At 46.2% G+C, this 19,947-nt stretch overlaps 1 protein-coding gene across 2 annotated transcripts in view; it reads left to right on the forward strand.

Annotated features, from left to right (window-relative positions):
• Positions 1–19,947, forward strand: part of Uggt (UDP-glucose-glycoprotein glucosyltransferase) — a 93,366-nt gene that overhangs the window by 5,358 nt on the left and 68,061 nt on the right. For both annotated transcript variants that reach the window (XM_076177340.1, XM_076177350.1), the window contains exons 2-5: positions 1,333–1,594; positions 1,760–2,058; positions 4,581–4,697; positions 5,494–5,663. In XM_076177340.1, coding sequence (XP_076033455.1) covers positions 1,339–1,594; positions 1,760–2,058; positions 4,581–4,697; positions 5,494–5,663 — 842 coding nt within the window. In that variant the 5' untranslated portion in view covers positions 1,333–1,338. The remainder of the gene's footprint in view (positions 1–1,332; positions 1,595–1,759; positions 2,059–4,580; positions 4,698–5,493; positions 5,664–19,947) is intronic.

Raw genomic sequence — 19,947 nt, forward strand, 5'->3', positions numbered from 1 at the left:
CAAGCTTACTTCATAGTGAACATAGATAGGAAAACATATTGTAAAAGAGAGAAAATGAGAATGAATGCCAGAAGAATGAACCCCAAAAAAGCAGAAACTTTTGTAAAATCAAAATGTGTAAGGAATGGGATGATGATGAGATTTAGAGTATCAGTCATTCAGTCCTTTATACCAGGTCTCTTGTACAGGAGACCTATGCCTCTGAGGGAATGGGGTAACAGCTACTGAATTGGCCCATAAGTCACTTAAGGAAGTTATGTTGTGTGGAGCAATGTAGAATGAGGTGTTAATTGTCTTCTGTGTGGTGACTGCATCTGGAGCAGGTTGCTTTTCTGACCAGGTGTTGGTATTGTTTTACTACTCAGTGATGCATTGAACATAGTCATATCAGTATGGTTCTTGCATGATGGGAGGTAATTTCTCTGTAGGGCTGATTTCTGCAGAAGTTTGGTGAAGTATGGAATTTGGTGGTCAATCTTGAAATTCTTGTTTTGTGATTTAAGCATATATGTGTTTTTGTTTGGATGTGTTGTGTGCTGCTGATGGTAAGTTGTTGTAGATGTTTGAACAATGTACTACTGGTGTTTTTTGCAGTGTTAAGTTGGTTGTGGATGTGTTATGTAATGTTTTAGTTGGGTCTTGTGGGTGGCTTTTGCATAGAAGTGTGTCTATCGTTCTCATTTGCTGTTCACTGGGTAGGATTCTGGTTTTAACATGTAGATGTTGTATTGGCACTTTAGGGCATCTGATTATTGTTCTCAAAGCTTTGTGTTTTCAGGGTTAGTTTGAAAGGTGCCTGTGTTTTATTTCTTGACTTCAGAGAACCATACCTATGAGGCATAGGTGAATTTAGTTCATATGGGTTCTCTGCTGATTAATTAGAATTTCATTCTATGGACCAAAACATGCTTGCTCTTGATTTTAATAAGTTTATCTTCTTTTTTATTCTTACTATTAGGTCCTCACTCCAGAAATCATCAGTAATGTTGCTCACTCCAGACAATCACAAACCAAAGAAACATTCAATAGTATAATTAAATGTCCAGACCCTCCCATTAGAAATGAAACATTTCTTGTCATTGCTGTAGATGTCTGGCATATCTTTGTCTGTTACTACCATAACTTTTTTTTTTTTTTTTTTTTTACAATAATACTTGAGTGATGCTTGTAAGAATTGCTGATGGAGTGGCCTTCCTTGGACAGGACTTGCAGTACAATTACATGAATTTTGAGATTTAGATGATAACTAGGAGTTTTTTAAAGGTCTTTAAGAAATCCTTGATTGTGATGAAATTGATAATGAAGTGTACTAAACTTGCTTTCTTGTTTCAGCATAAAATGGCTCTTGAAAAACAAGGGAAAACAGTATCAGGACTCGCCCTCCATCTCCTGCCTCTAATGCTCATGTGTTTATTTCCATTGGAAACAAAATGCCAGACAAAGCAAAAGCCAGTGACCACATTTCTTAATTCGAAGTGGAGTGATACACCATTGCTCTTGGAAACTGCAGAGTACTTAAATGAAGAAAATCCAACTCACTTCTGGGGATTTGTCAACTCTGTTGCAGAGTTAGATCCTGACTTCTTGGATTATAGTAAGTAATGAACTAACTGGCTTGTAATGTAAAACTGCATGTCATAAATTCATATTTGAATCTTTTGGATTCTCAAACCGGGAAAAAAGTTGGGTAATTAGATATATTGATAAGAAAACTAGAATTGAAATTAATCTTGAATAATGGTGATCTTTTGATTTGCAGAGAATGATCGGGAACGGTTGGATGTTGGTCTGTCAGAGGCATCACAGTTTCTCTCATTATCACAAATCAGTCTCTTGAAACTTAGTCTTTCAATGAGAGTTATGTCACCCAAGATAGAAATGTTCAGGCAGGTGGCATTCACACGGGGCCTGCCTGAAGACTGTGAAGCAGTTGTTGATGTGAATGGCAAGTTGACCTGCAGTGTTGAAGAGTTGGCAAAATTGATTGAGAAGGGTGATGGAAGTAAACCTTTTATTTATCATTTGGATCATCACTATCCAGGCAGTGAAAAAGGGCAGGTAAATACCTATGACTTTATGTGATTTTGTGTTTATGAGGATGCTTATGTACATGTACAGTATATTGTATATACAATTTATATACATGTGCAGAGTTATATATGTAGACATATTACTATTATCTTGAGAGAAATATTGTTTAAACTGATGTGGTAATGGAAATAATGGGAATAGCTTTTGTCTTGTAGGGATTTATGGAAGGTTAGCCTCTTCTCCCCACCCAAAGAAGCTAATTATTGTCTTGGGAGTTGATTTCTGTGAAGTATGCAATATAGCAGTCTGTTGTGTAGTGTTTTTTGCGATCTGAATGTGTGCAAATTATTGTATGGACATAGTGTGAAGTTATGTTATTGTAGGTGTTTGAGTAGGATTCTGCTAGAGATGTTTTTGCATTTGTTGGGCTGTGTTAGTATTATGTAATGTAAAGCGGTGGATGGGTTCAGGGGATCTTTGTTAAAACTGTATGCCTATCATAATCATGTGTTGCTCTATGGAAAGGGTTTTGGCTTCTTTAGTATATGTGTTCTATTGGTGTTGTGTTAGTGCAACCAGTTATTATTCTAAATGTTTTATTTAGTGTTATTTGTAGGATACCTTTGTAAGGTAACATACTATGGAAGCATAGTTGTTGTTGTTGTTGTTCCCTAGACTGTCTGTCCGAGCAGTCCTGTCTCCCCAAGGAATACCACGGCTGAAATGGGGTTTTCCCACAAATCCTTTATGGAGTGTATGTTGTGTTGTTTGTGTGTGTGATCATGTACAATGCAGTCTTCCATGATGTGTTGAATAGTATGGGGTGAAGTGTTACATCCTATGTATTTGTCCACAATGCAGTCAACCAGTCTCTTCTGGTAGCTTAGAAGGGCTGGGTGATGGCCGCATCACAGTCTGGCCAGGTGGACTCGGTCCTTTCGTGGGAGAGAGGATTCAGAAGGATGGATATCAGGGGGTCTGGCATGCAGCAATGTGTTGTCTTTTAGTGTGTTAATGGAGTAGCCTGAAGGGATTTCTCACCGTCTTCTCCTTTTCTGCATGAGGGGACAGAGATGGGGGGTTGCTGATTTAACGAAGCGGCCTTGCTGTGGATGTGCTGTGTCTTGTGACACTGCCTCTGACCCAGGGCAGTGGACAAGATGCAGGGATGACCTGTCATCCAGGAGGTGCCAAAATAAGAGGGAGGGGAGTGGAGTGTGATAGGGATGGAATGGGTGGGAATGGTTTCTATGCCTTTTTCTTTTTGGCTACCTTTCTTGTAAGGGGGAAAAAGCCTTTGGTGTATGTATGTATGACTGTCTATGTAGCCTTATGGTGTGCCTTCGGGTCTGCTATGTATGGTTTGTTAAGCCCTTGAGGGGCTGGATTTGGGGTATGTATCTTTGGGATATTGATGTGATATGTGGTATGTACTGTATGATTGTATGTTACTTTCTTTATTTGTTTTTAAATGGTGATTATTTTGACTACAATGTCTCACTTGTATACATTTTCTTCTGATTGTGGTGTACTCAGCTAAGGATAGTGGTGTGGTATGAATTTGAATGTCTCGCAAGGGAAAGTTGTTTAAAAAGAGGGAGATGAATGTGCTGGTAGAGAACAAGAAAACCATGAGGAAATAGAAAAAATATGATGTATTGCCATTATTATTTAATTTATTCATTTATTTGGGAATGGATGCTAAGGGGAGACTGTATGAAGGAGTGATTGTGCCAACAGCACTGTATGGGGCAGAAACATGGAATATAAGAGAGGAAGAGAGAAGTAGTTTGAATGTGTTTGAGATGAGGTGTCTGAGAAGTATGATGGGGATTACTAGGCTAGATAGAGTAAGAAATGAGGAGGTGAGGAGGAGAACAGGGGTGGAAAGGGAGTTGGGAGATAGGTTTGATGAAAGAGTATTTGGATGGTTTGGACACATGGAAAGAATGAGTGAAGAAAGACTAGTAAAAGAGGTATGGAAGGCAGATGTGGAGGGAGTGAACATGAGGGGACATTCTAGGATGGGGTGAAAGGGGCTTTGGGGAAGAGGGGAATGTCTGTTGAGGAAGGACGGGAGAGGACAGAAGACGGGTGAATGGAAAATGGTTGTATATGAATGATGTTGTGATGCATGAGGTGGAATGGGTGGGGGGATGGGGGGTGAGGTGGTATGTGTGAGCAAAATTTGACGCAGCCCGAAGGGATTTCTCCCCATCTTCTTTTATGCATAGGGGGACGGAGAGGGGGTGGTCGCCGATTTAATGAAGCGGCCTTGCTGTGGATGTGCTGTGTCTTGCGACACTGTTTCTGACCCAGGGCAGTGGACAAGGTGCAGGGATGACCCGTCATCCAGGAGGTGCTAAGATGAGAGGGAGGGTGGAGGGGTGTGGAGTGTATTCAGGGATGGAATGGGTGGGAATGATTGTATGCCTTTTCCTTTTTGGCTACCTCCCTTGTAAGGGGTAAAAAGCCTTGGTACATGTATGTATTTATTTATGTACTTATTTTTTGTCAGTGACACAATGTAATATGTCACATCTTTGTAGATTGGTGTTGTGCTTTATGGAGAACTTGGTACAGCAGCCTTCAGAGATTTTCATGAAGCTCTCAAACCATATGCTTCTTCAGGAAAAATTGATTATGTTCTTCGACATTATGTAAAGGTAGTAGTTTCTGATTAATGTATTGTATAGTATTAATTGTTAGTATTTTCAGTCTTATTTTCTTCTTTCTTCATTCCAGTGTCATATTCCCAGTCATCAATAATTTGGTTTGTCATTTTTGTACTAATAGTTTATTTATTTATTGACTTGATTTTGCTTCATTTAATGTTATCATATTTTTTCTTTTTTAGAATATTTTCCCTAAGATTACATTTTTCTTAACAATTGTTGCCTAAAGTTTCATAAGTCTCATCCACACAGTTCTCACAGACAAACAGGATTTTTGTCTGTCCCCAACCACTGGTATACTTAAATTTGAGACTGAACAGAACAAAATTCTTACAAATTAACTTTTGCTGTGACCATGATGCATCATGTATTACATGCCAATATGGTTAGCAGTACAATTGATGATACATGTCTGCTCTACCAGGCCACTTTAAACATAATCAAACACATCTGTGCATTTACAAAAAATTCAGTTCTTGACAGAACACAAATGCAGTCATGATAAAACAAGGGTGGAGGACTTTTGGCTCGAATCTAAGTGGTCACTTTTCACCATAATTCCACTGACATAGGGCTAACCAGCAACAACAACATCAGTGGTAATAACTTGCAGGAAAAGTGCAGAAAGGGGACTAAATTAATTTTTATAGAAACATCAAATTTTTATAGAAGGTTGTTATTGATTGATTCATAACTTTATGATTGTCATCAATCTTGAATATTAGATTGAAAGAATGGTGTCTTATAATTATGATCCTTTTCATGGTCACCGTTAATGCATTTACAGGAACCATCTGGAAGGCGGGTAAGACTTAGTGGCTATGGAGTGGAGCTGCAGATCAAGAGTACTGAGTATAAGAATCAGGATGATACTGAGATTAAAGAAGAAGGAGCAGAGCATGAATTAGATGAAGAACAGGAACAGGAAGTGGAAGGATTTGTCTTTTCAAAACTCAAGTAGGTTATTCAAATACAAAGATATTACCCCAACTCCATTAGTGATTATGCAGATAGACCTATTTGATTGTTAGTTTGAATAATTGCTTGCATGTTTTATATGATATATGGACCTGTCTGTATAGGTATATACATACAAATACCAAAGGGTTTTTTCCCCCTTATAAGGGAGGTAGCCAAAAAACAAAGGCATAAAAACCACTCCCGCCCATTCCATCCCTATCACACTCCACTCCCCTCCACTCTCTTCCCTACCTCTTATCTCGGCCTTGCTGTGGATGTGCTGTGTCTTGCGACACTGTTTCTGACCCAGGGTAGTGGACAAGGTGCAGGGATGACCCGTCATCTAGGAGATGCTAAGATAAGAGGGAGGGTGGAGGGGTGTGGAGTATATTCAGGGATGGAATGGGTGGGAATGATTTTATGCCTTTTCCTTTTTGGCTACCTCCCTTGTAAGGGGGAAAAGCCTTGGTATATGTATGTATGTACTACTCAATCCATGTATGAATTGAACAGCCAAAGTGACATAACACATTTCTGGCAGAGTCCCACCATTACCTCAAACCACTTTCTCCATTTCTAATTCTAACACAGGCTCAGCCACTCTTCCAAAAACTTTTGACTGCTCTTAACAGCTTTCCTCTTATCCCATATATCTGCAATACCTCCCACAGTGCCTTCCTATCTATCTCATCATTAGCCTTTTTCAAGTCCATACATACATATACCAAGGCTTTTTCCCCCTTATAAGGGAGATAGCCAAAAAGAAAAAGGCATAAAATCATTCCCACCTATTCCATCCCTAAATACACTCCACTCCCCTCCACCCTCCCTCTTATCTTAGCACCTCCTGGATGGTGGGTCATCCCTGCACCCTGTCCACTGCCCTGGGTCAGAGGCAGTGTCGCAAGTCACAGCACATCCACAACAAGGCCGCTTCATTAAATCGGCGACCCCCCCCCCCTCCATCCCCCCATGCATAAAAGGAGAAGACGGAGAGAAATCCCTTCGGTCTGCGTCAAATTTAGCTCACACATACTACCGCTCCCCCCATCCCCCCACCCATTCCACCTCATGCATCACAACATCATCCATATACAACCATTTTCCATTCATCCCTGTCTTCTGTCCTCTCCTGTACTTCCTCAACAGACATTCCCTTCTTCCCCATTCCCCAAAGCCCCCTTCACCCCATCCAGCCATCTCATCCTAGGACGTCCCCTCATGTTCACTCCCTCCATATCTGCCTTCCATACCTCTCTTACTATTCTTTCTTCATTCATTCTTTCCATGTGTCCAAACCATCCTAATACTCTTCCATCAACCCTATCTCCCTATCTAGGAGTTCAAATCCATAAAGACCCAAAAAACATCCTTACTTTTTCCTAAAGCTTTCTCACATATCTGTCTTACCACAAAAATCTGATCCACACAACCCCTACCTGTCCTAAACCCACTCTGTTCCTCACCAGTCCATCTGTTCCTCTTCTAATCCTCAAAATCAAAACTCTCCCATAAGCCTTCTCAACTACACTCAAGAAATTGATCCCTCTGAAACTACTACACTCACACATGTCCCCTTTTCTCTTGCAAAACAGAACTATACAGGCACTCTTCCAGTTCTGTGCTCTACCCTCTCTTAAACAAATATTAAATAACCTCACCAGCCAGTCCACCATCAGTATACCTCCTTTTTTTTTTTAGACATTCTGCATAACACCTATCCAACCTGGGTGCCTTACCTGCCCTCATCATCTTAACTGCCTTCACCTCATCTTCCCTTATTTCTCCTCCATTTTCCTCACTCATCAGTGTAATTTTCTTAGCACTTCCCACTGCAGCTACCTTTCCCGCCCTATCTTCCTTTACATTTAGCAAAATATATGTTAGTAAAAATCATCTTCACGTCCATATTGGGATACAGGCCTGAGGGAATGACACTCTGTCTTTGGACAAGGTTCAAGATATCTCTTTGTCAGCTTCAATTGCAATTGTATTTCCTTCACCTTTTTGGTGCAGTAATTCCCCTAAAGACAGAAGTGCTGGGTATTGCCCATGAAATGCCAAATACTCCTGTGAGAGCTGACAGCAACTCCCCTTTTCATAAGAACATAAGAATGAAGGAGACTGCAAGAGACCATAAGGCTTACACTAGCCAGTTCCATGTCATCCCCATCTTTAAAGTTGTCTAACAGTTTCTTAAAACAACTGATAGTTTCAGTGCTTACTACATGGTTACTAAGTCTTCCATTCGTCAACCACCCTATTAGTAAACCAATTCTTGCCTATTTCCTCAAATCTAAATATGTCCAATTACTGTGAGTCCTGCCCTGTTGTTTTGATATGATGACCTTGTTTGTATTACCTTTGTTAAAACATTTGATCCACTTGAACACCTCTATTAGATCACCTCTGACCCTGCATCTTTCTAGAGAGTGTAAGTTGTGCCTAAGCCTCTCTTCATAAGGTAAATTTCTGAGCCCTTGTATCATTTTGGTCATTCTCCTCTGTACTGATTCTAGTGAATTGATATCCATTCTATAGGATGAAGACCAAAACTGTACCACATAGTCAAGGATGGGTCTTACTAATGCTAGATAGAGTTTGATAATTACCTCTGCACTTCTATTTGTATCCATCCTAGCAATGAAACCTAATGCTCTGTCAGCTTAATTCCTGGCATTAATGTACTTTGTTCCGAAGAATACAAACGCTTCGGTACTCCTTACCCAAGGATACGCGGCGCGTTTCTACCGCTAACACTGTGTGTGCTTGAAAACACCTCACTCCGAGGGTCTGGGCAACCATTATCCTCAGTAAGGGGCCCTCCTGGGGCAAGGGGGGCCCCCCCTTCCCCCACAAGGGTAGGAGGGTAGAAGCTCCATTGTCTAAGCGGTAGCGATCGAGTCAACATCTCTCACAGTCCGGCTAACACTGAAGTCCAGTTCGGGGACCGTTTCCCCGCTCCTGTGCTTGTATCAGGAAATTAATTTCCTGCGCCAATCCCGACATCGTTCGATTATCTCGAACGCAAGGCACGCAATCGGCATCGGCCTTCTACACCCTTCCAACGGCGTCCTTTGTGTGGAACGTCCTGCATCGCCGCCTTCCCCCTGCTTGGAAGCGCTTGAGACCCCTGTCCTCCCTTTATCCCTCTCTTTAATCTCCACCGGGTATTCTCCGCTTCTCTGTAAGTATGGAATCTGGTCCTAGTGTTGTTGTTCGCGATAGCATGTGTGCCTTCGCCCGTGGTGAATTTCGCTGCCGGGCTCTTCTCCCACCGACAACTGTGGACCCACACTCTTGGTGTATCCATTGTCGGAATCTGGAATGTTCCCCTTCATCCCCGTGTACTACGTGCGCTCAATGGGGTGATAAGCAGTGGTCCGCGTATTTTCATGCTCACCGGAAGGTGCAGCCACGGGTCAAAATACGCGGGCAAGGCAGATGGCTTCCCCCCTCACCCGACACAAAGAGAAGGCATGCTACGTCGGCGGAGGACGCGGGCAGTTGTCTCCCCCCTCCTAAGCGTAGTAAACGGAAAGGTTGTACAATAGCCGCCCCGAGTCAGTCTCAGGCTAAATTGTCTCCTGTTCCTGCCGAAAGGGGGGCTAGTTTCGACGGGCACGCGCTTCTGGCCCCCGCGAACTACCCCCCGGGTACGAGCTTTTTCCCGGATGCGTCCGCTGGCCCCGCGATGCTACCCGGCAGCTCCACCCCCCCACGGACAAAGGAACCGAGTTCGGAGATTCGGAGCGCGTCAGCCTCTTCTCCTTCTCGGGTGACCCCCAGTCCCACCCCTTCCACCTCTCGTCAGACGAGCCGGGTCATCACCGGAACCCTTTCTATGCCCGGTGGGCAGGAAGCCCGAGGTGTACCCACACGCGCGTTCGTCGTAGGTGACTCAGCTTCGTCCAGAGGAGGCAGTCTCCCCCTGGTGTCTCCCGGACCATCCGCACCCAGGCGGGACCCTCCAAGAGGACATTCCCCGGACCTCCTCCCCACTCTCTGTTCACTCGTCACTACGTTGAAGGAACAGATGGAGGCCCAACGGGAATTTTTCCGCGCTTCTCAAGCGCGGTTCGTGCACCGCACGGAAGCTCGTGAGGAGTCTCTGCCCCCAAGGGCCCCCCTCGACCAGCGTCCCCTTGCTCAGGCCCCCCCCTGAACCCATCAGTGACGAGGATTGTAGCGTGCGGTTCCTCTCTGCCCGTGCCGACCTCTCCTACGCCGACGACGATGTCCACAGCGCCGTAGGGGGGGGGCCACGCTCCCTTTCCCCTCCCGTTTCCCAGTCGGAATCCTCGATGGTGGTCCCACCTTCCTTCTCGGACGTCCTCGCGAGGGTTCGGAGGGCGAATCGACTGGGCCCCCCGAAAGAAGAGGAAGCCACATTCGAGTCTGACATCTTCATGACGGCCAACTCTCAGAAAGCCCAGCCTACTCCCCTCCACCTTCCATGGAGTACGCAGACGGCGAGAGCCATGGCGATGGCCTGCTTCGATCTCGCAACAAGGACGACCGAGAAGGCGCGTTGGCTTCCGGTCCCATTGGAACACCAGAAGCGCTTCTACACCCCATCGGGGTCAACCCTCAGAGCAGCCTCGATCCCGGCGAGGTTACCAGAGCTGGTTAAGGCGGACGCCGAGTCGCTGCGCAGACGAAACGTCCTCCTCTCCGGCAGGGAAGTCAGCGACCACATTCATTCACTGGCTCTGTCCCTGGCGGTGAACTCCTGGCTAGAACGCCTCCTTGCCTCGGCGAGGGAGTTCTTACCCAAACTACAACCCCAGGAAGAATGCGACCTCCAGGCTTTTTTGGCAAGCACGAGCAGAGCCCTGAAGCATCAGGCTTCCTGTCTCTCAACGTCCTGGGCCAACTTCGAGTCCCGCAGGAGAGACACCATCCTCGGGGACCCCAGTGACCCCCTCCTCAGGGAGATTTATGCTCCTTTGAGGAGGGCCCCCCTGCTCACCCACACGCTGATTCCCCCGGATGTGGTGGACTCGGCAATCACTAGCACCAACCAGTTGCTACACAACAGAGCCATCGAGAGAACAGCCGTCTCTAGCTCGAGGCCAAGGACCACCCCCCCATCGACCCCTCGGTCCTTTCAGACGCAGAGGCAGCCTTTTCGTCTCCCTAAGCGGGAAGACGGGCCCCCTCCCCATTCGAAGTCCAAAGCCCAGACAGGAAAGCCCCGCCCCTTCCCCAATAGAGAACAGGGGCGCAAACATCATAGAGGCTCTGGACCCCAACGCAGGAAATTCTATGAACTCGCCTGCCCTCCCGCACATGATAGGAGGTTGCCTCTCTCTCTACTGGAGAGAATGGGAGGCTGACGGGGCGTATGACTGTACCATACTGGTTATCAAGGCAGGCTATCTTCCTTTTCACATCATCCCCAGCCTCTCCCCCTATCCCATCCAAGTCAGCAACTACCATCCGGACTTGGATCGCGGGCGGGACCTAGTGGAGGAAATCTCCACTGCTCCAGAAAGGAGCACTCGAGGAAGTCTCAACTCCGGACCCGGGGTTCTACTCGAGGCTATTCCTAGTACCAAAGGCTACAGGGGGGTGGAGACCTGTCATCGATCTGTCTCCTCTCAACAAGTTCCTTTCCCTGACGAAGTTCCGGATGGACACCCCAGAGGCCGTGAGGGCGTCTATCAGGGAAGGGGACTTCATGGTGTCCCTGGACCTCCAGGACGCCTATTTCCAAATACCTGTCCATCCCTCATCCCGAAAATTCCTCCGCTTCGTCCACAAGGGCACCACTTTTCAATTCACCTGCCTATGCTTCGGCCTCTCCACAGCACCCCAAGTCTTCACCAGAGTGTTCAAACTCGTCTCAGCGTGGTCCCACTCCAGAGGGATTCGCCTACTCCGTTACCTGGACGATTGGCTGATCCTGGCACACTCCGCCCAGCTATGCCGCGACCACCTGGGGACGGTCCTAGCTTTCATCCGCAAATTGGGCTCCACGGTCAACCAGACGAAGTCAGATTTCATTCCAAGACAGAGAGTCACGTACCTGGGTATGGTTCTGGACTCTTCCCTCATGCAGGCATTCCCAGTAGAGAAGCGAATCCAGAATCTCTCTTCCCTCGTCGTGCAGGCACTATCGACCGGGTTCCTCACGGCCAAACAGTGCCAAGTCCTCCTGGGCCACATGGCCTCCGTCGAGAGGTTAATACCCAGGAGCAGACTGAGAATGCGACCCCTACAGTGGCTCCTCAAGTCCCAGTGGTCCCCGCTAAGGGGAAACACCCGTCAACACATCACCCTTACCAGAGAGGTCAAGCATTCTCTTCTCTGGTGGAAGGACCCGTGCAACCTGCTCGTGGGGATGCCCCTCGGCCCATCTCCCCCCGAAGTCCTCCTCTTCTCCGATGCCTCCAAGGAGGGCTGGGGGGCCCACCTCAACGACGATCACGTCAGCGGTTCCTGGTCCACGGTCGAGCGGACAGCCCATATCAACTGGCTAGAATTGAAAGCGGTACTGCTGGCTCTCCGTCACTTCTCGGGTCAAATCTCGGGGAAAGTTGTGGGCATCATGTCGGACAATTCCTCGGTAGTAGCCTACCTGAACAAGCAGGGGGGCACAGTCTCCCAGGACCTCTGCCATCTCACTATGGAGATCCTCCTATTAGCCGAGAACCTCCAAGTGACACTCAGAGCTCGCTACATCCCAGGGAAGAAGAATGTCTGGGCGGACCACCTCAGCAGAAGGAGTCAGGTAATCAGCACGGAGTGGTCCCTCCATCCGGAAGTGGCGACCTTCCTCATCAACAAATGGGGCTCCCCTCTGGTGGACCTTTTCGCCACCAGATGGAACCACCAGCTCCCGGTGTATTTCAGCCCTCTCCCGGATCCGCTGGCAGCGGGAGAGGATGCTCTTCTGCAAAGCTGGGACAACCTCGACACCTACGCTTTCCCACCGTTTCCCTTGCTCCAGAAGGTGCTCCAGAGAGTACGAACCGCATCCAACCTTCGGATGACTTTGATCGCTCCCTGGTGGCCGGAAGCCCCATGGTTTCCAGACGCCCTCGAGCTAGCAGTGGAGGAGCCCCTGGCCCTTCAGGGAAGACCCGACCTTCTACATCAACCAGTCAACGGGGCCTGGCACAAGAACCCGTCAGCCCTGGCACTTCACGCGTTCAGACTATGGTCCGGATCCTCCTAGAGAAGGGTTTCCCCAAAGAAGTGGCAGAAGACATGTCCTCCCCTATTCGCTCTTCCTCAGCTGCCCTTTATCAAGGGAAGTGGAATGCTTTTGCAGAATGGTGCCACTCCCGAGCAATAGCCCCAGAGCAAGCCACCATTCCTCTGATTGCCTCCTTCTTCCACTTCCTCCGGAAGTCCAAGAAGATCTCCCTCTCGGCAGTGCAGGGCTATAGGGCAGCTCTTAATCAGGTGTTTTCTCTGAAGGGCATGGATCTAGCCCTGTCTCCAGAAATTTCCATGCTCTTCAGACATTTCAGAAAATCATGCCCCCCCAGGGATATAACTACTCCTCCATGGGATGTGGCATTAGTCCTCAACGCTCTGCGGGGCCCCCCTTACGAACCCCTCCGAGATGCTAATTTCAAGGACCTCACCTTGAAGACAGTCTTTCTCTTGGCCCTGGCGTCTTCCAAGAGGGTCGGGGAGTTGCATGCCATCTCTTATCGAGTCGCCCACTCGAAAGGATGGCAAGAGGTCTCCTTCACTTTTCTGCCCCAATTCGTTGCCAAAAACCAGGATCCGGCCAAAGCCGACCCTAGATTCTGGTCCTTTAGTATTCCTTCCTTGGACGACTTTGTAGGGGGCGAACATGCAGAAATGGTCCTATGCCCGGTACGTGCTATCCGGACCTACCTCAAGAGGACGAAGCATCTTAGACCAGACTTGCCAAGACTGTTTGTCTCTACCAGGGGTACACCCAAGCCCGTCACTAAGACTTCCATTTCTTACTGGATCAAGGAAGTCATCCGCAGGGCCTACGCCTCGAGCCCCACGGATTACCCTGGAGCAAAAGCTCATGACCTCAGGGCAATAGGACCCTCCCTAGTCTTCCGAAAGAATCGGTCAGTCAACCAGGTCCTTCAAGCAGGTATATGGAAGTCCCAGACTACGTTCACTTCCTTTTACCTCAAAGATGTCATGTGGGAATCCTTAGGGACCTTCTCTCTAGGCCCCATAGTGGCCGCCCAAGAAGTCCTGAGATAACATACCCCGTACCAATGGCACACAGCCAACCCTGAAGCCTCATCCAAGTTCTGGATCGGCAACCACGGGGATACCTATCTCAAGTCCTTCTCATACTCCTACATTCCCTTACCTCACCGAGGGCTCTCAAGCATTCCAAGGGAATCAGTTCGAGCCCTACAAGGGGTACAAAGTGAGTATGCCCTGTCTGTCTCCACTCTGGGAACAGATCCAGGTGCCCTTCACAGTTTCGGGGAATGTATAAGGGTCTGGTCAACGTAGATCTTAGCACTCTACATTTTCTCCTTACGAGGGTTTCCCAGGCTAGACAAATACTTCCTTCCCCCTAAGTCCAAGTCTCCTTGGGTAAGGAGTACCGAAGAGTTTGTATTCTTCGGAACAAATGTAATTTTCGCAGGAAAATTAATTTTTCCCTGATACAAACCTGAGGTACTCCTTACCTCTAATGGCCCTCCTCATCCACCCCGCTAGTAGTTCCTTCTCCCTGGCCTGTCAACCCTCGTGACTAATTTCATACCTGGCTCAGACAATGGAGCTTCTACCCTCCTACCCTTGTGGGGGGAGGGGGGGCCCCCCTTGCCCCAGGAGGGCCCCTTACTGAGGATAATGGTTGCCCAGACCCTCGGAGTGAGGTGTTTTCAAGCACACACAGTGTTAGCGGTAGAAACGCGCCACGTATCCTTGGGTAAGGAGTACCTCAGGTTTGTATCAGGGAAAAATTAATTTTCCTGCAAAAATTACATGTTTCCTGGATTTAAGATCAAGACTAACTAGAAGTCTGAAGTCTCTCTTGCACTTAGTTTTCTCAAAAAACATGTTATCTGTTTTTGGAGATGTGTAGCCCTGCATTTAACGTGCTACACTTTGAGATATTGAAGTTCACTTGGCATTTCACCAATCTTGTGAACAATTTGTTAAGATCATCCTGCAGAATCTGTGTGTCATCTCCTGACCTAAATTAGGCTCCTATTTTAGCGTCTTCCACAAACTTATTACATACATACATACATATACCAAGGCTTTTTCCCCCTTTCAAGGGAGGTAGCCAAAAAGGGAAAGGCATAAAAACACTCCCACCCATTTCATCCCTAAATACACTCCACACCCCTCCCACCCTCCCTCTCATCTGAGCACCTCCTGGATGACGGGTCATCCCTGCACCTTGCCCACCGCCCTGGGTCAGAAGCAGTGTCACAAGACACAGCACATCCACAGCACATCCACAGCAAGGCCGCTTCATTTAATCGGCGACCCCCCCTCTCTGTCCCCCCTTGCATGTAAGGAGAGGACGGGGAGAAATCCCTTCGGGCTGCGTCAAAATTTACTCACACATACTACCCCACCCCCCACCCCCCCGCCCATTCCTCCTCATGCAATCACAACATCATCCATATACAACCATTCTCCACTCACCTCTGTCTTCCGTCCTCTCCCTTCCTTCCTCAGCAGACATTCCCCTCTTCCCCAAAGCCCCCTTCACCCCATCCATCCACCTCATCCTAGGACGTCCCCTCCTGTTCACTCCCTCCACATCTGCCTTCCATACCTCTTTTACTAGTCTTTCTTCACTCATTCTTTCCATGTGTCCAAACCATCCTAATATTCTTTCATCAACCCTATCTCCCAGCTCCTTTTTCACCCCTGTTCTCCTCCTCACCTCCTCATTTCTCACTCTATCCAGCCTAGTAACCCCCACCATACTTCTCAGACACCTCATCTCAAACACATTCAAACTCCTTCTCTCTTCTTCTCTTATGTTCCACGTTTCTGCCCCATACAGTGCTGTTGGCACAATCACTCCTTCATACAGTCTCCTCTTCGCATCCATTCCTAAATGTCTATTCCTCATTACACTCTTTAATCCACCAAGGCATTTACTCGCTTCTCTCAATCTACATTCTACCTCCACCTTCACTCCACCTTTTCCTGCTACACTTGCACCCAAGTATCTAAAACTATCCACTTCCTCCAGTCTCTCTCCCTTAATGTTCACTTCCAGTCTACTGCCACTTTCACCCCTTGTACATCTCATCACCTTACTTTTACCCACATTTATCTTTAGCTTTCTTCTATCACATACTCTCCCAAACTCTGCCACCAGCTCCCTCAATCCCTCCTCCGACCCTGCCACAAGCGCAGTGTCGTCCGCAAACAACAGCTGGCTCACCTCCCACTTTTCTCCATTTTCTTTAACCATCTCCAATCCCTGACCCACTACCCTAGCATTCACCTCTCGCACCACCCCATCCATGTATAAGTTGAACAGCCAGGGTGACATAACGCATCCTTGACGAAGTCCCACCTTTACTTCAAACCACTCACTCTCTCCATTTCTAATCCTGACACAAGCTCTACTACTCTCATAAAAACTGTTGACAGCTCCCAAAAGCTTTCCTCCTATCCCATAAATCTGCATAACCTCCCACAGTGCCTTTCTGTCTACCCTATCATAAGCCTTTTCCAGATCCATAAAAGCCCAAAAAACATCCTTCCCCTTTCCTATAGCTTTCTCACATATCTGTTTTACCACAAAGATCTGATCTACACAACCTCTACCTGTCCTAAATCCACACTGTTCCTCACCAATTACTCCTTCTGTTCCTCTCCTAATCCTCTCAATCAAGATCCTCCCATAAGCCTTCCCTACTACACTTAACAGGCTAATCCCTCTGAAACTACTACATTCACACTTGTCCCCTTTTCCCTTGTAAAGAGGAACTATACAGGCACTTCTCCAGTCCTCCGGTACTCTACCCTCTCTCCAGCAAACATTAAATAACCTCACCAACCAGTCCACCATCACTGAACCTCCCTTTTTCAGACATTCTGCATGGCATCCATCCAGACCAGGTGCCTTACCTGCTTTCATCATCTTTACAACTGCCTTCACCTCATCCTCAAACTTATTAATATCATTAATAATTCCATTGTCCAAGCTATGTACATAATGAACAATAAGGGGTCCAAAACTGAGCCCTAGGGAACTCCACTAGAAACACACTCCCATTTTAATTTTACACCATTTATGGTAAACCACTGTTTCCTGTCACTGATCTAAGATCTAATCCATTCTAACACTTTTTCCTCCTATGCCATAGGCTTCAATTTTAAATAATAGTCTCTTCTGGGGCACCTTGTCAAATGTTTTGCTAAAGTCAAGGTAAATAACATTGTAACTATCATTGTTACCTGACACCTTATATACATTAGTACCAAGATAAGAGTGAGGGAAGAGGCTGGAGAGGAGGGGAGTATGTTAGGGATGGAATGGGTGGGAGTGGATTTATGCCTTTGTTTTTTTGGCTACCTCCCTTATAAGGGGGAAAAAACCTTGGTATATGTATGTAAAAAGATAAAAGATTAATCACACTTGCTTTAACCTTACCCTTGGAGAAACCATGGTGTGAGTCACGAATCAAATTATGTCTCTCAATGTGATCTCTGAGTCCATTAACTATTATTGATTCAAGCATTTTACCTATAACTGATGTCAAACTGATTGGTCTGTATTTGAATATAGGTGATTTATATCCCTTTTTGAAAACAGGAAAAATGCCTGTCCCCAGGCAGTAGGCACAAAACCAGTGTCTACTGACTTGTTAAATATTTCTGTTAACTGGTCACATTCATACATACATATACATATACTAAGGCTTTTTCCCCCTTACAAGGGAGGTAGCCAAAAAGGAAAAGGCATAAATTCATTCCCACCCATTCCATCCCTGAATACACTCCAACCCCTCCACCCTCCCTCTCATCTTAGCACCTCCTAGATGACGGGTCATCCCTGCACCTTGTCCACTGCCCTGGGTCAGAACCAGTGTCGCACGACACAGCACATCCACAGCAAGGCCGCTTCATTAAATCGGCAACCCCCCCTCTCTGTCCCCCTATGCATAAAAGGAGAAGATGGGGAGAAATCCCTTCGGGCTGCGTCAAATTTTGCTCACACATACTACCTCACCCCCCATCCCCCCACCCATTCCACCTCATGCATCACAACATCATCCATATACAACCATTCTCCATTCAACCATGTCTTCTGTCCTCTCCCGCCCTTCCTCAACAGACATTCCCCTCTTCCCCAAAGCCCCCTTCACCCCATCCATCCACCTCATCCTAGGACGTCCCCTCCTGTTCACTCCCTCCACATCTGCCTTCCATACCTCTTTTACTAGTCTTTCTTCACTCATTCTTTCCATGTGTCCAAACCATCCTAATACTCTTTCATCAACCCTATCTCCCAACTCCCTTTCCACCCCTGTTCTCCTCCTCGCCTCATCTCAAACACATTCAAACTCCTTCTCTCTTCCTCTCTTATGTTCCATGTTTCTGCCCCATATAGTGCTGTTGGCACAATCACTCCTTCATACAGTCTCCTCTTAGCATCCATTCCCAAATGTCTATTCCTCATTACACTCTTTAATCCACCAAGGCATTTACTCGCTTCTCTCAATCTACATTCTACCTCCACCTTCACTCCACCTTTTCCTGCCACATTTGCACCCAAGTATCTAAAACTATCCACTTCCTCCAGTCGCTCTCCCTTAAGGGGGTACGCGACACCTGGGGGGGTGAATTTGGTCAAGATATGGCATTTTTCAAAACTGTGTTCAAAATGTTCGTATACCACTTAGAAATAAATCCCGACAAATAATTTTCCAGCCGCGCGCAATTTAAAGGTCCTGGGTGAGGATTAAAGGGACAGATTTAAAGGCGCAACCCACACTAGAAGGAGGCGTGCCACTTAGGACCTTCAGGCGCAGCGAATAACGTTGAAATTTGATTGAATTTACACTCGCCCAGTGTATCAACGGCCAATACGATTGTGGAGGGGAAGGGAGGAAGGTGGAGGGAGAATATTTCGCCAACTTTGTGCGAAACTAAGCGTTAGTTACCGGCTAGCTCTGAAAAGGGAAGTACGCATGTCTCATGAGCTCTCATTGCAATCTATTACTTTAGCTAGTACATATTACTCTTTAGTACAGTCATCATGGGTAGCAAAAAGAACAAAGAACATCACAATGACAAAAAACAGCAGTTAAAGATGGCAAGCAGTCAAAGACAACTAAAGATCTCACCACCTCTCTCACTCCACCACCGCCCTCACCTGCACCTCTGTGACGGTGACAGAGGTAAAGGACAACATTAGACTAAACAATTCAAAGAGGAAGATTAAATCCAAAGAAGAAAGCAAGAGGAAAAAGATCAAGGCTATACAGGAAGAAGAAAGAAGAAGGGACATCATATGATGCTGGAGGGGGTGCCCTACCAACATAGATTGGCGAGGGGAATCTGATGAGGAAAGAGAAGGCGCCCACTACTGGAAAATAAACCTCTTTCCAATGATTTAGATACCCTGAAGACCCCCAGCAGTGGGGTTTCATATGAAGAAACCGCCAAAGGTGCAAAAAAGCAAATTATATGATGTCGTCTGTGCGTCGTCACTACTGTGACATACTTATACTTTAGTTTTTCAGTATTTAAAGTACTTATAATTAAAATATGTTGATAATTTTTACTGTACTTATTATATAATAAGAATTAAGCCATGAAAAAATCAGTCAAATTGGTGAAACTATAAGCAAGTTACAGATATATTCATATTTCAAGTTGCCATATCTCCGTTCGATATTTTTCTACTTTTTTTTTAATCATAAAAAATCTAATATACATTAGATTTAAATGAAACTTACAGGGAATATTACTTTTAGTAACTGCTAGGGCCGATCGTTCGAATATTTTGAATAGAATGAAAGAGTTCGGAGTAATAATGGAAACGAGCAAAAAAATTGTATTTTTTCACAATTTTTGCCAGCCATTAAAATTGAAATGCCTGTATGCAAAAGTATAAAGGAAATTGTTCAATTACTCAATGACCGGCCCTAGGTGTGCCTACTGACTAATCATAGCCAAAATATAAAACAAATTGGTCCACGTATTATGGTGCTGTGCACTTTTAAATGTCGCTACTGGTATACGTACATGTGTACATACATCATTCTGCTTCACCTAAAATGTAGGCAATATGGATACCTATTTACCTGAGAAGTTTCAGCTCTTTACTCTAAAT

The sequence above is a fragment of the Oratosquilla oratoria genome, chromosome 3 (genome assembly GCF_046742065.1).
Source record: "Oratosquilla oratoria isolate Oo_2021 chromosome 3, ASM4674206v1, whole genome shotgun sequence".
Lineage (NCBI taxonomy): Eukaryota > Metazoa > Arthropoda > Malacostraca > Stomatopoda > Squillidae > Oratosquilla > Oratosquilla oratoria.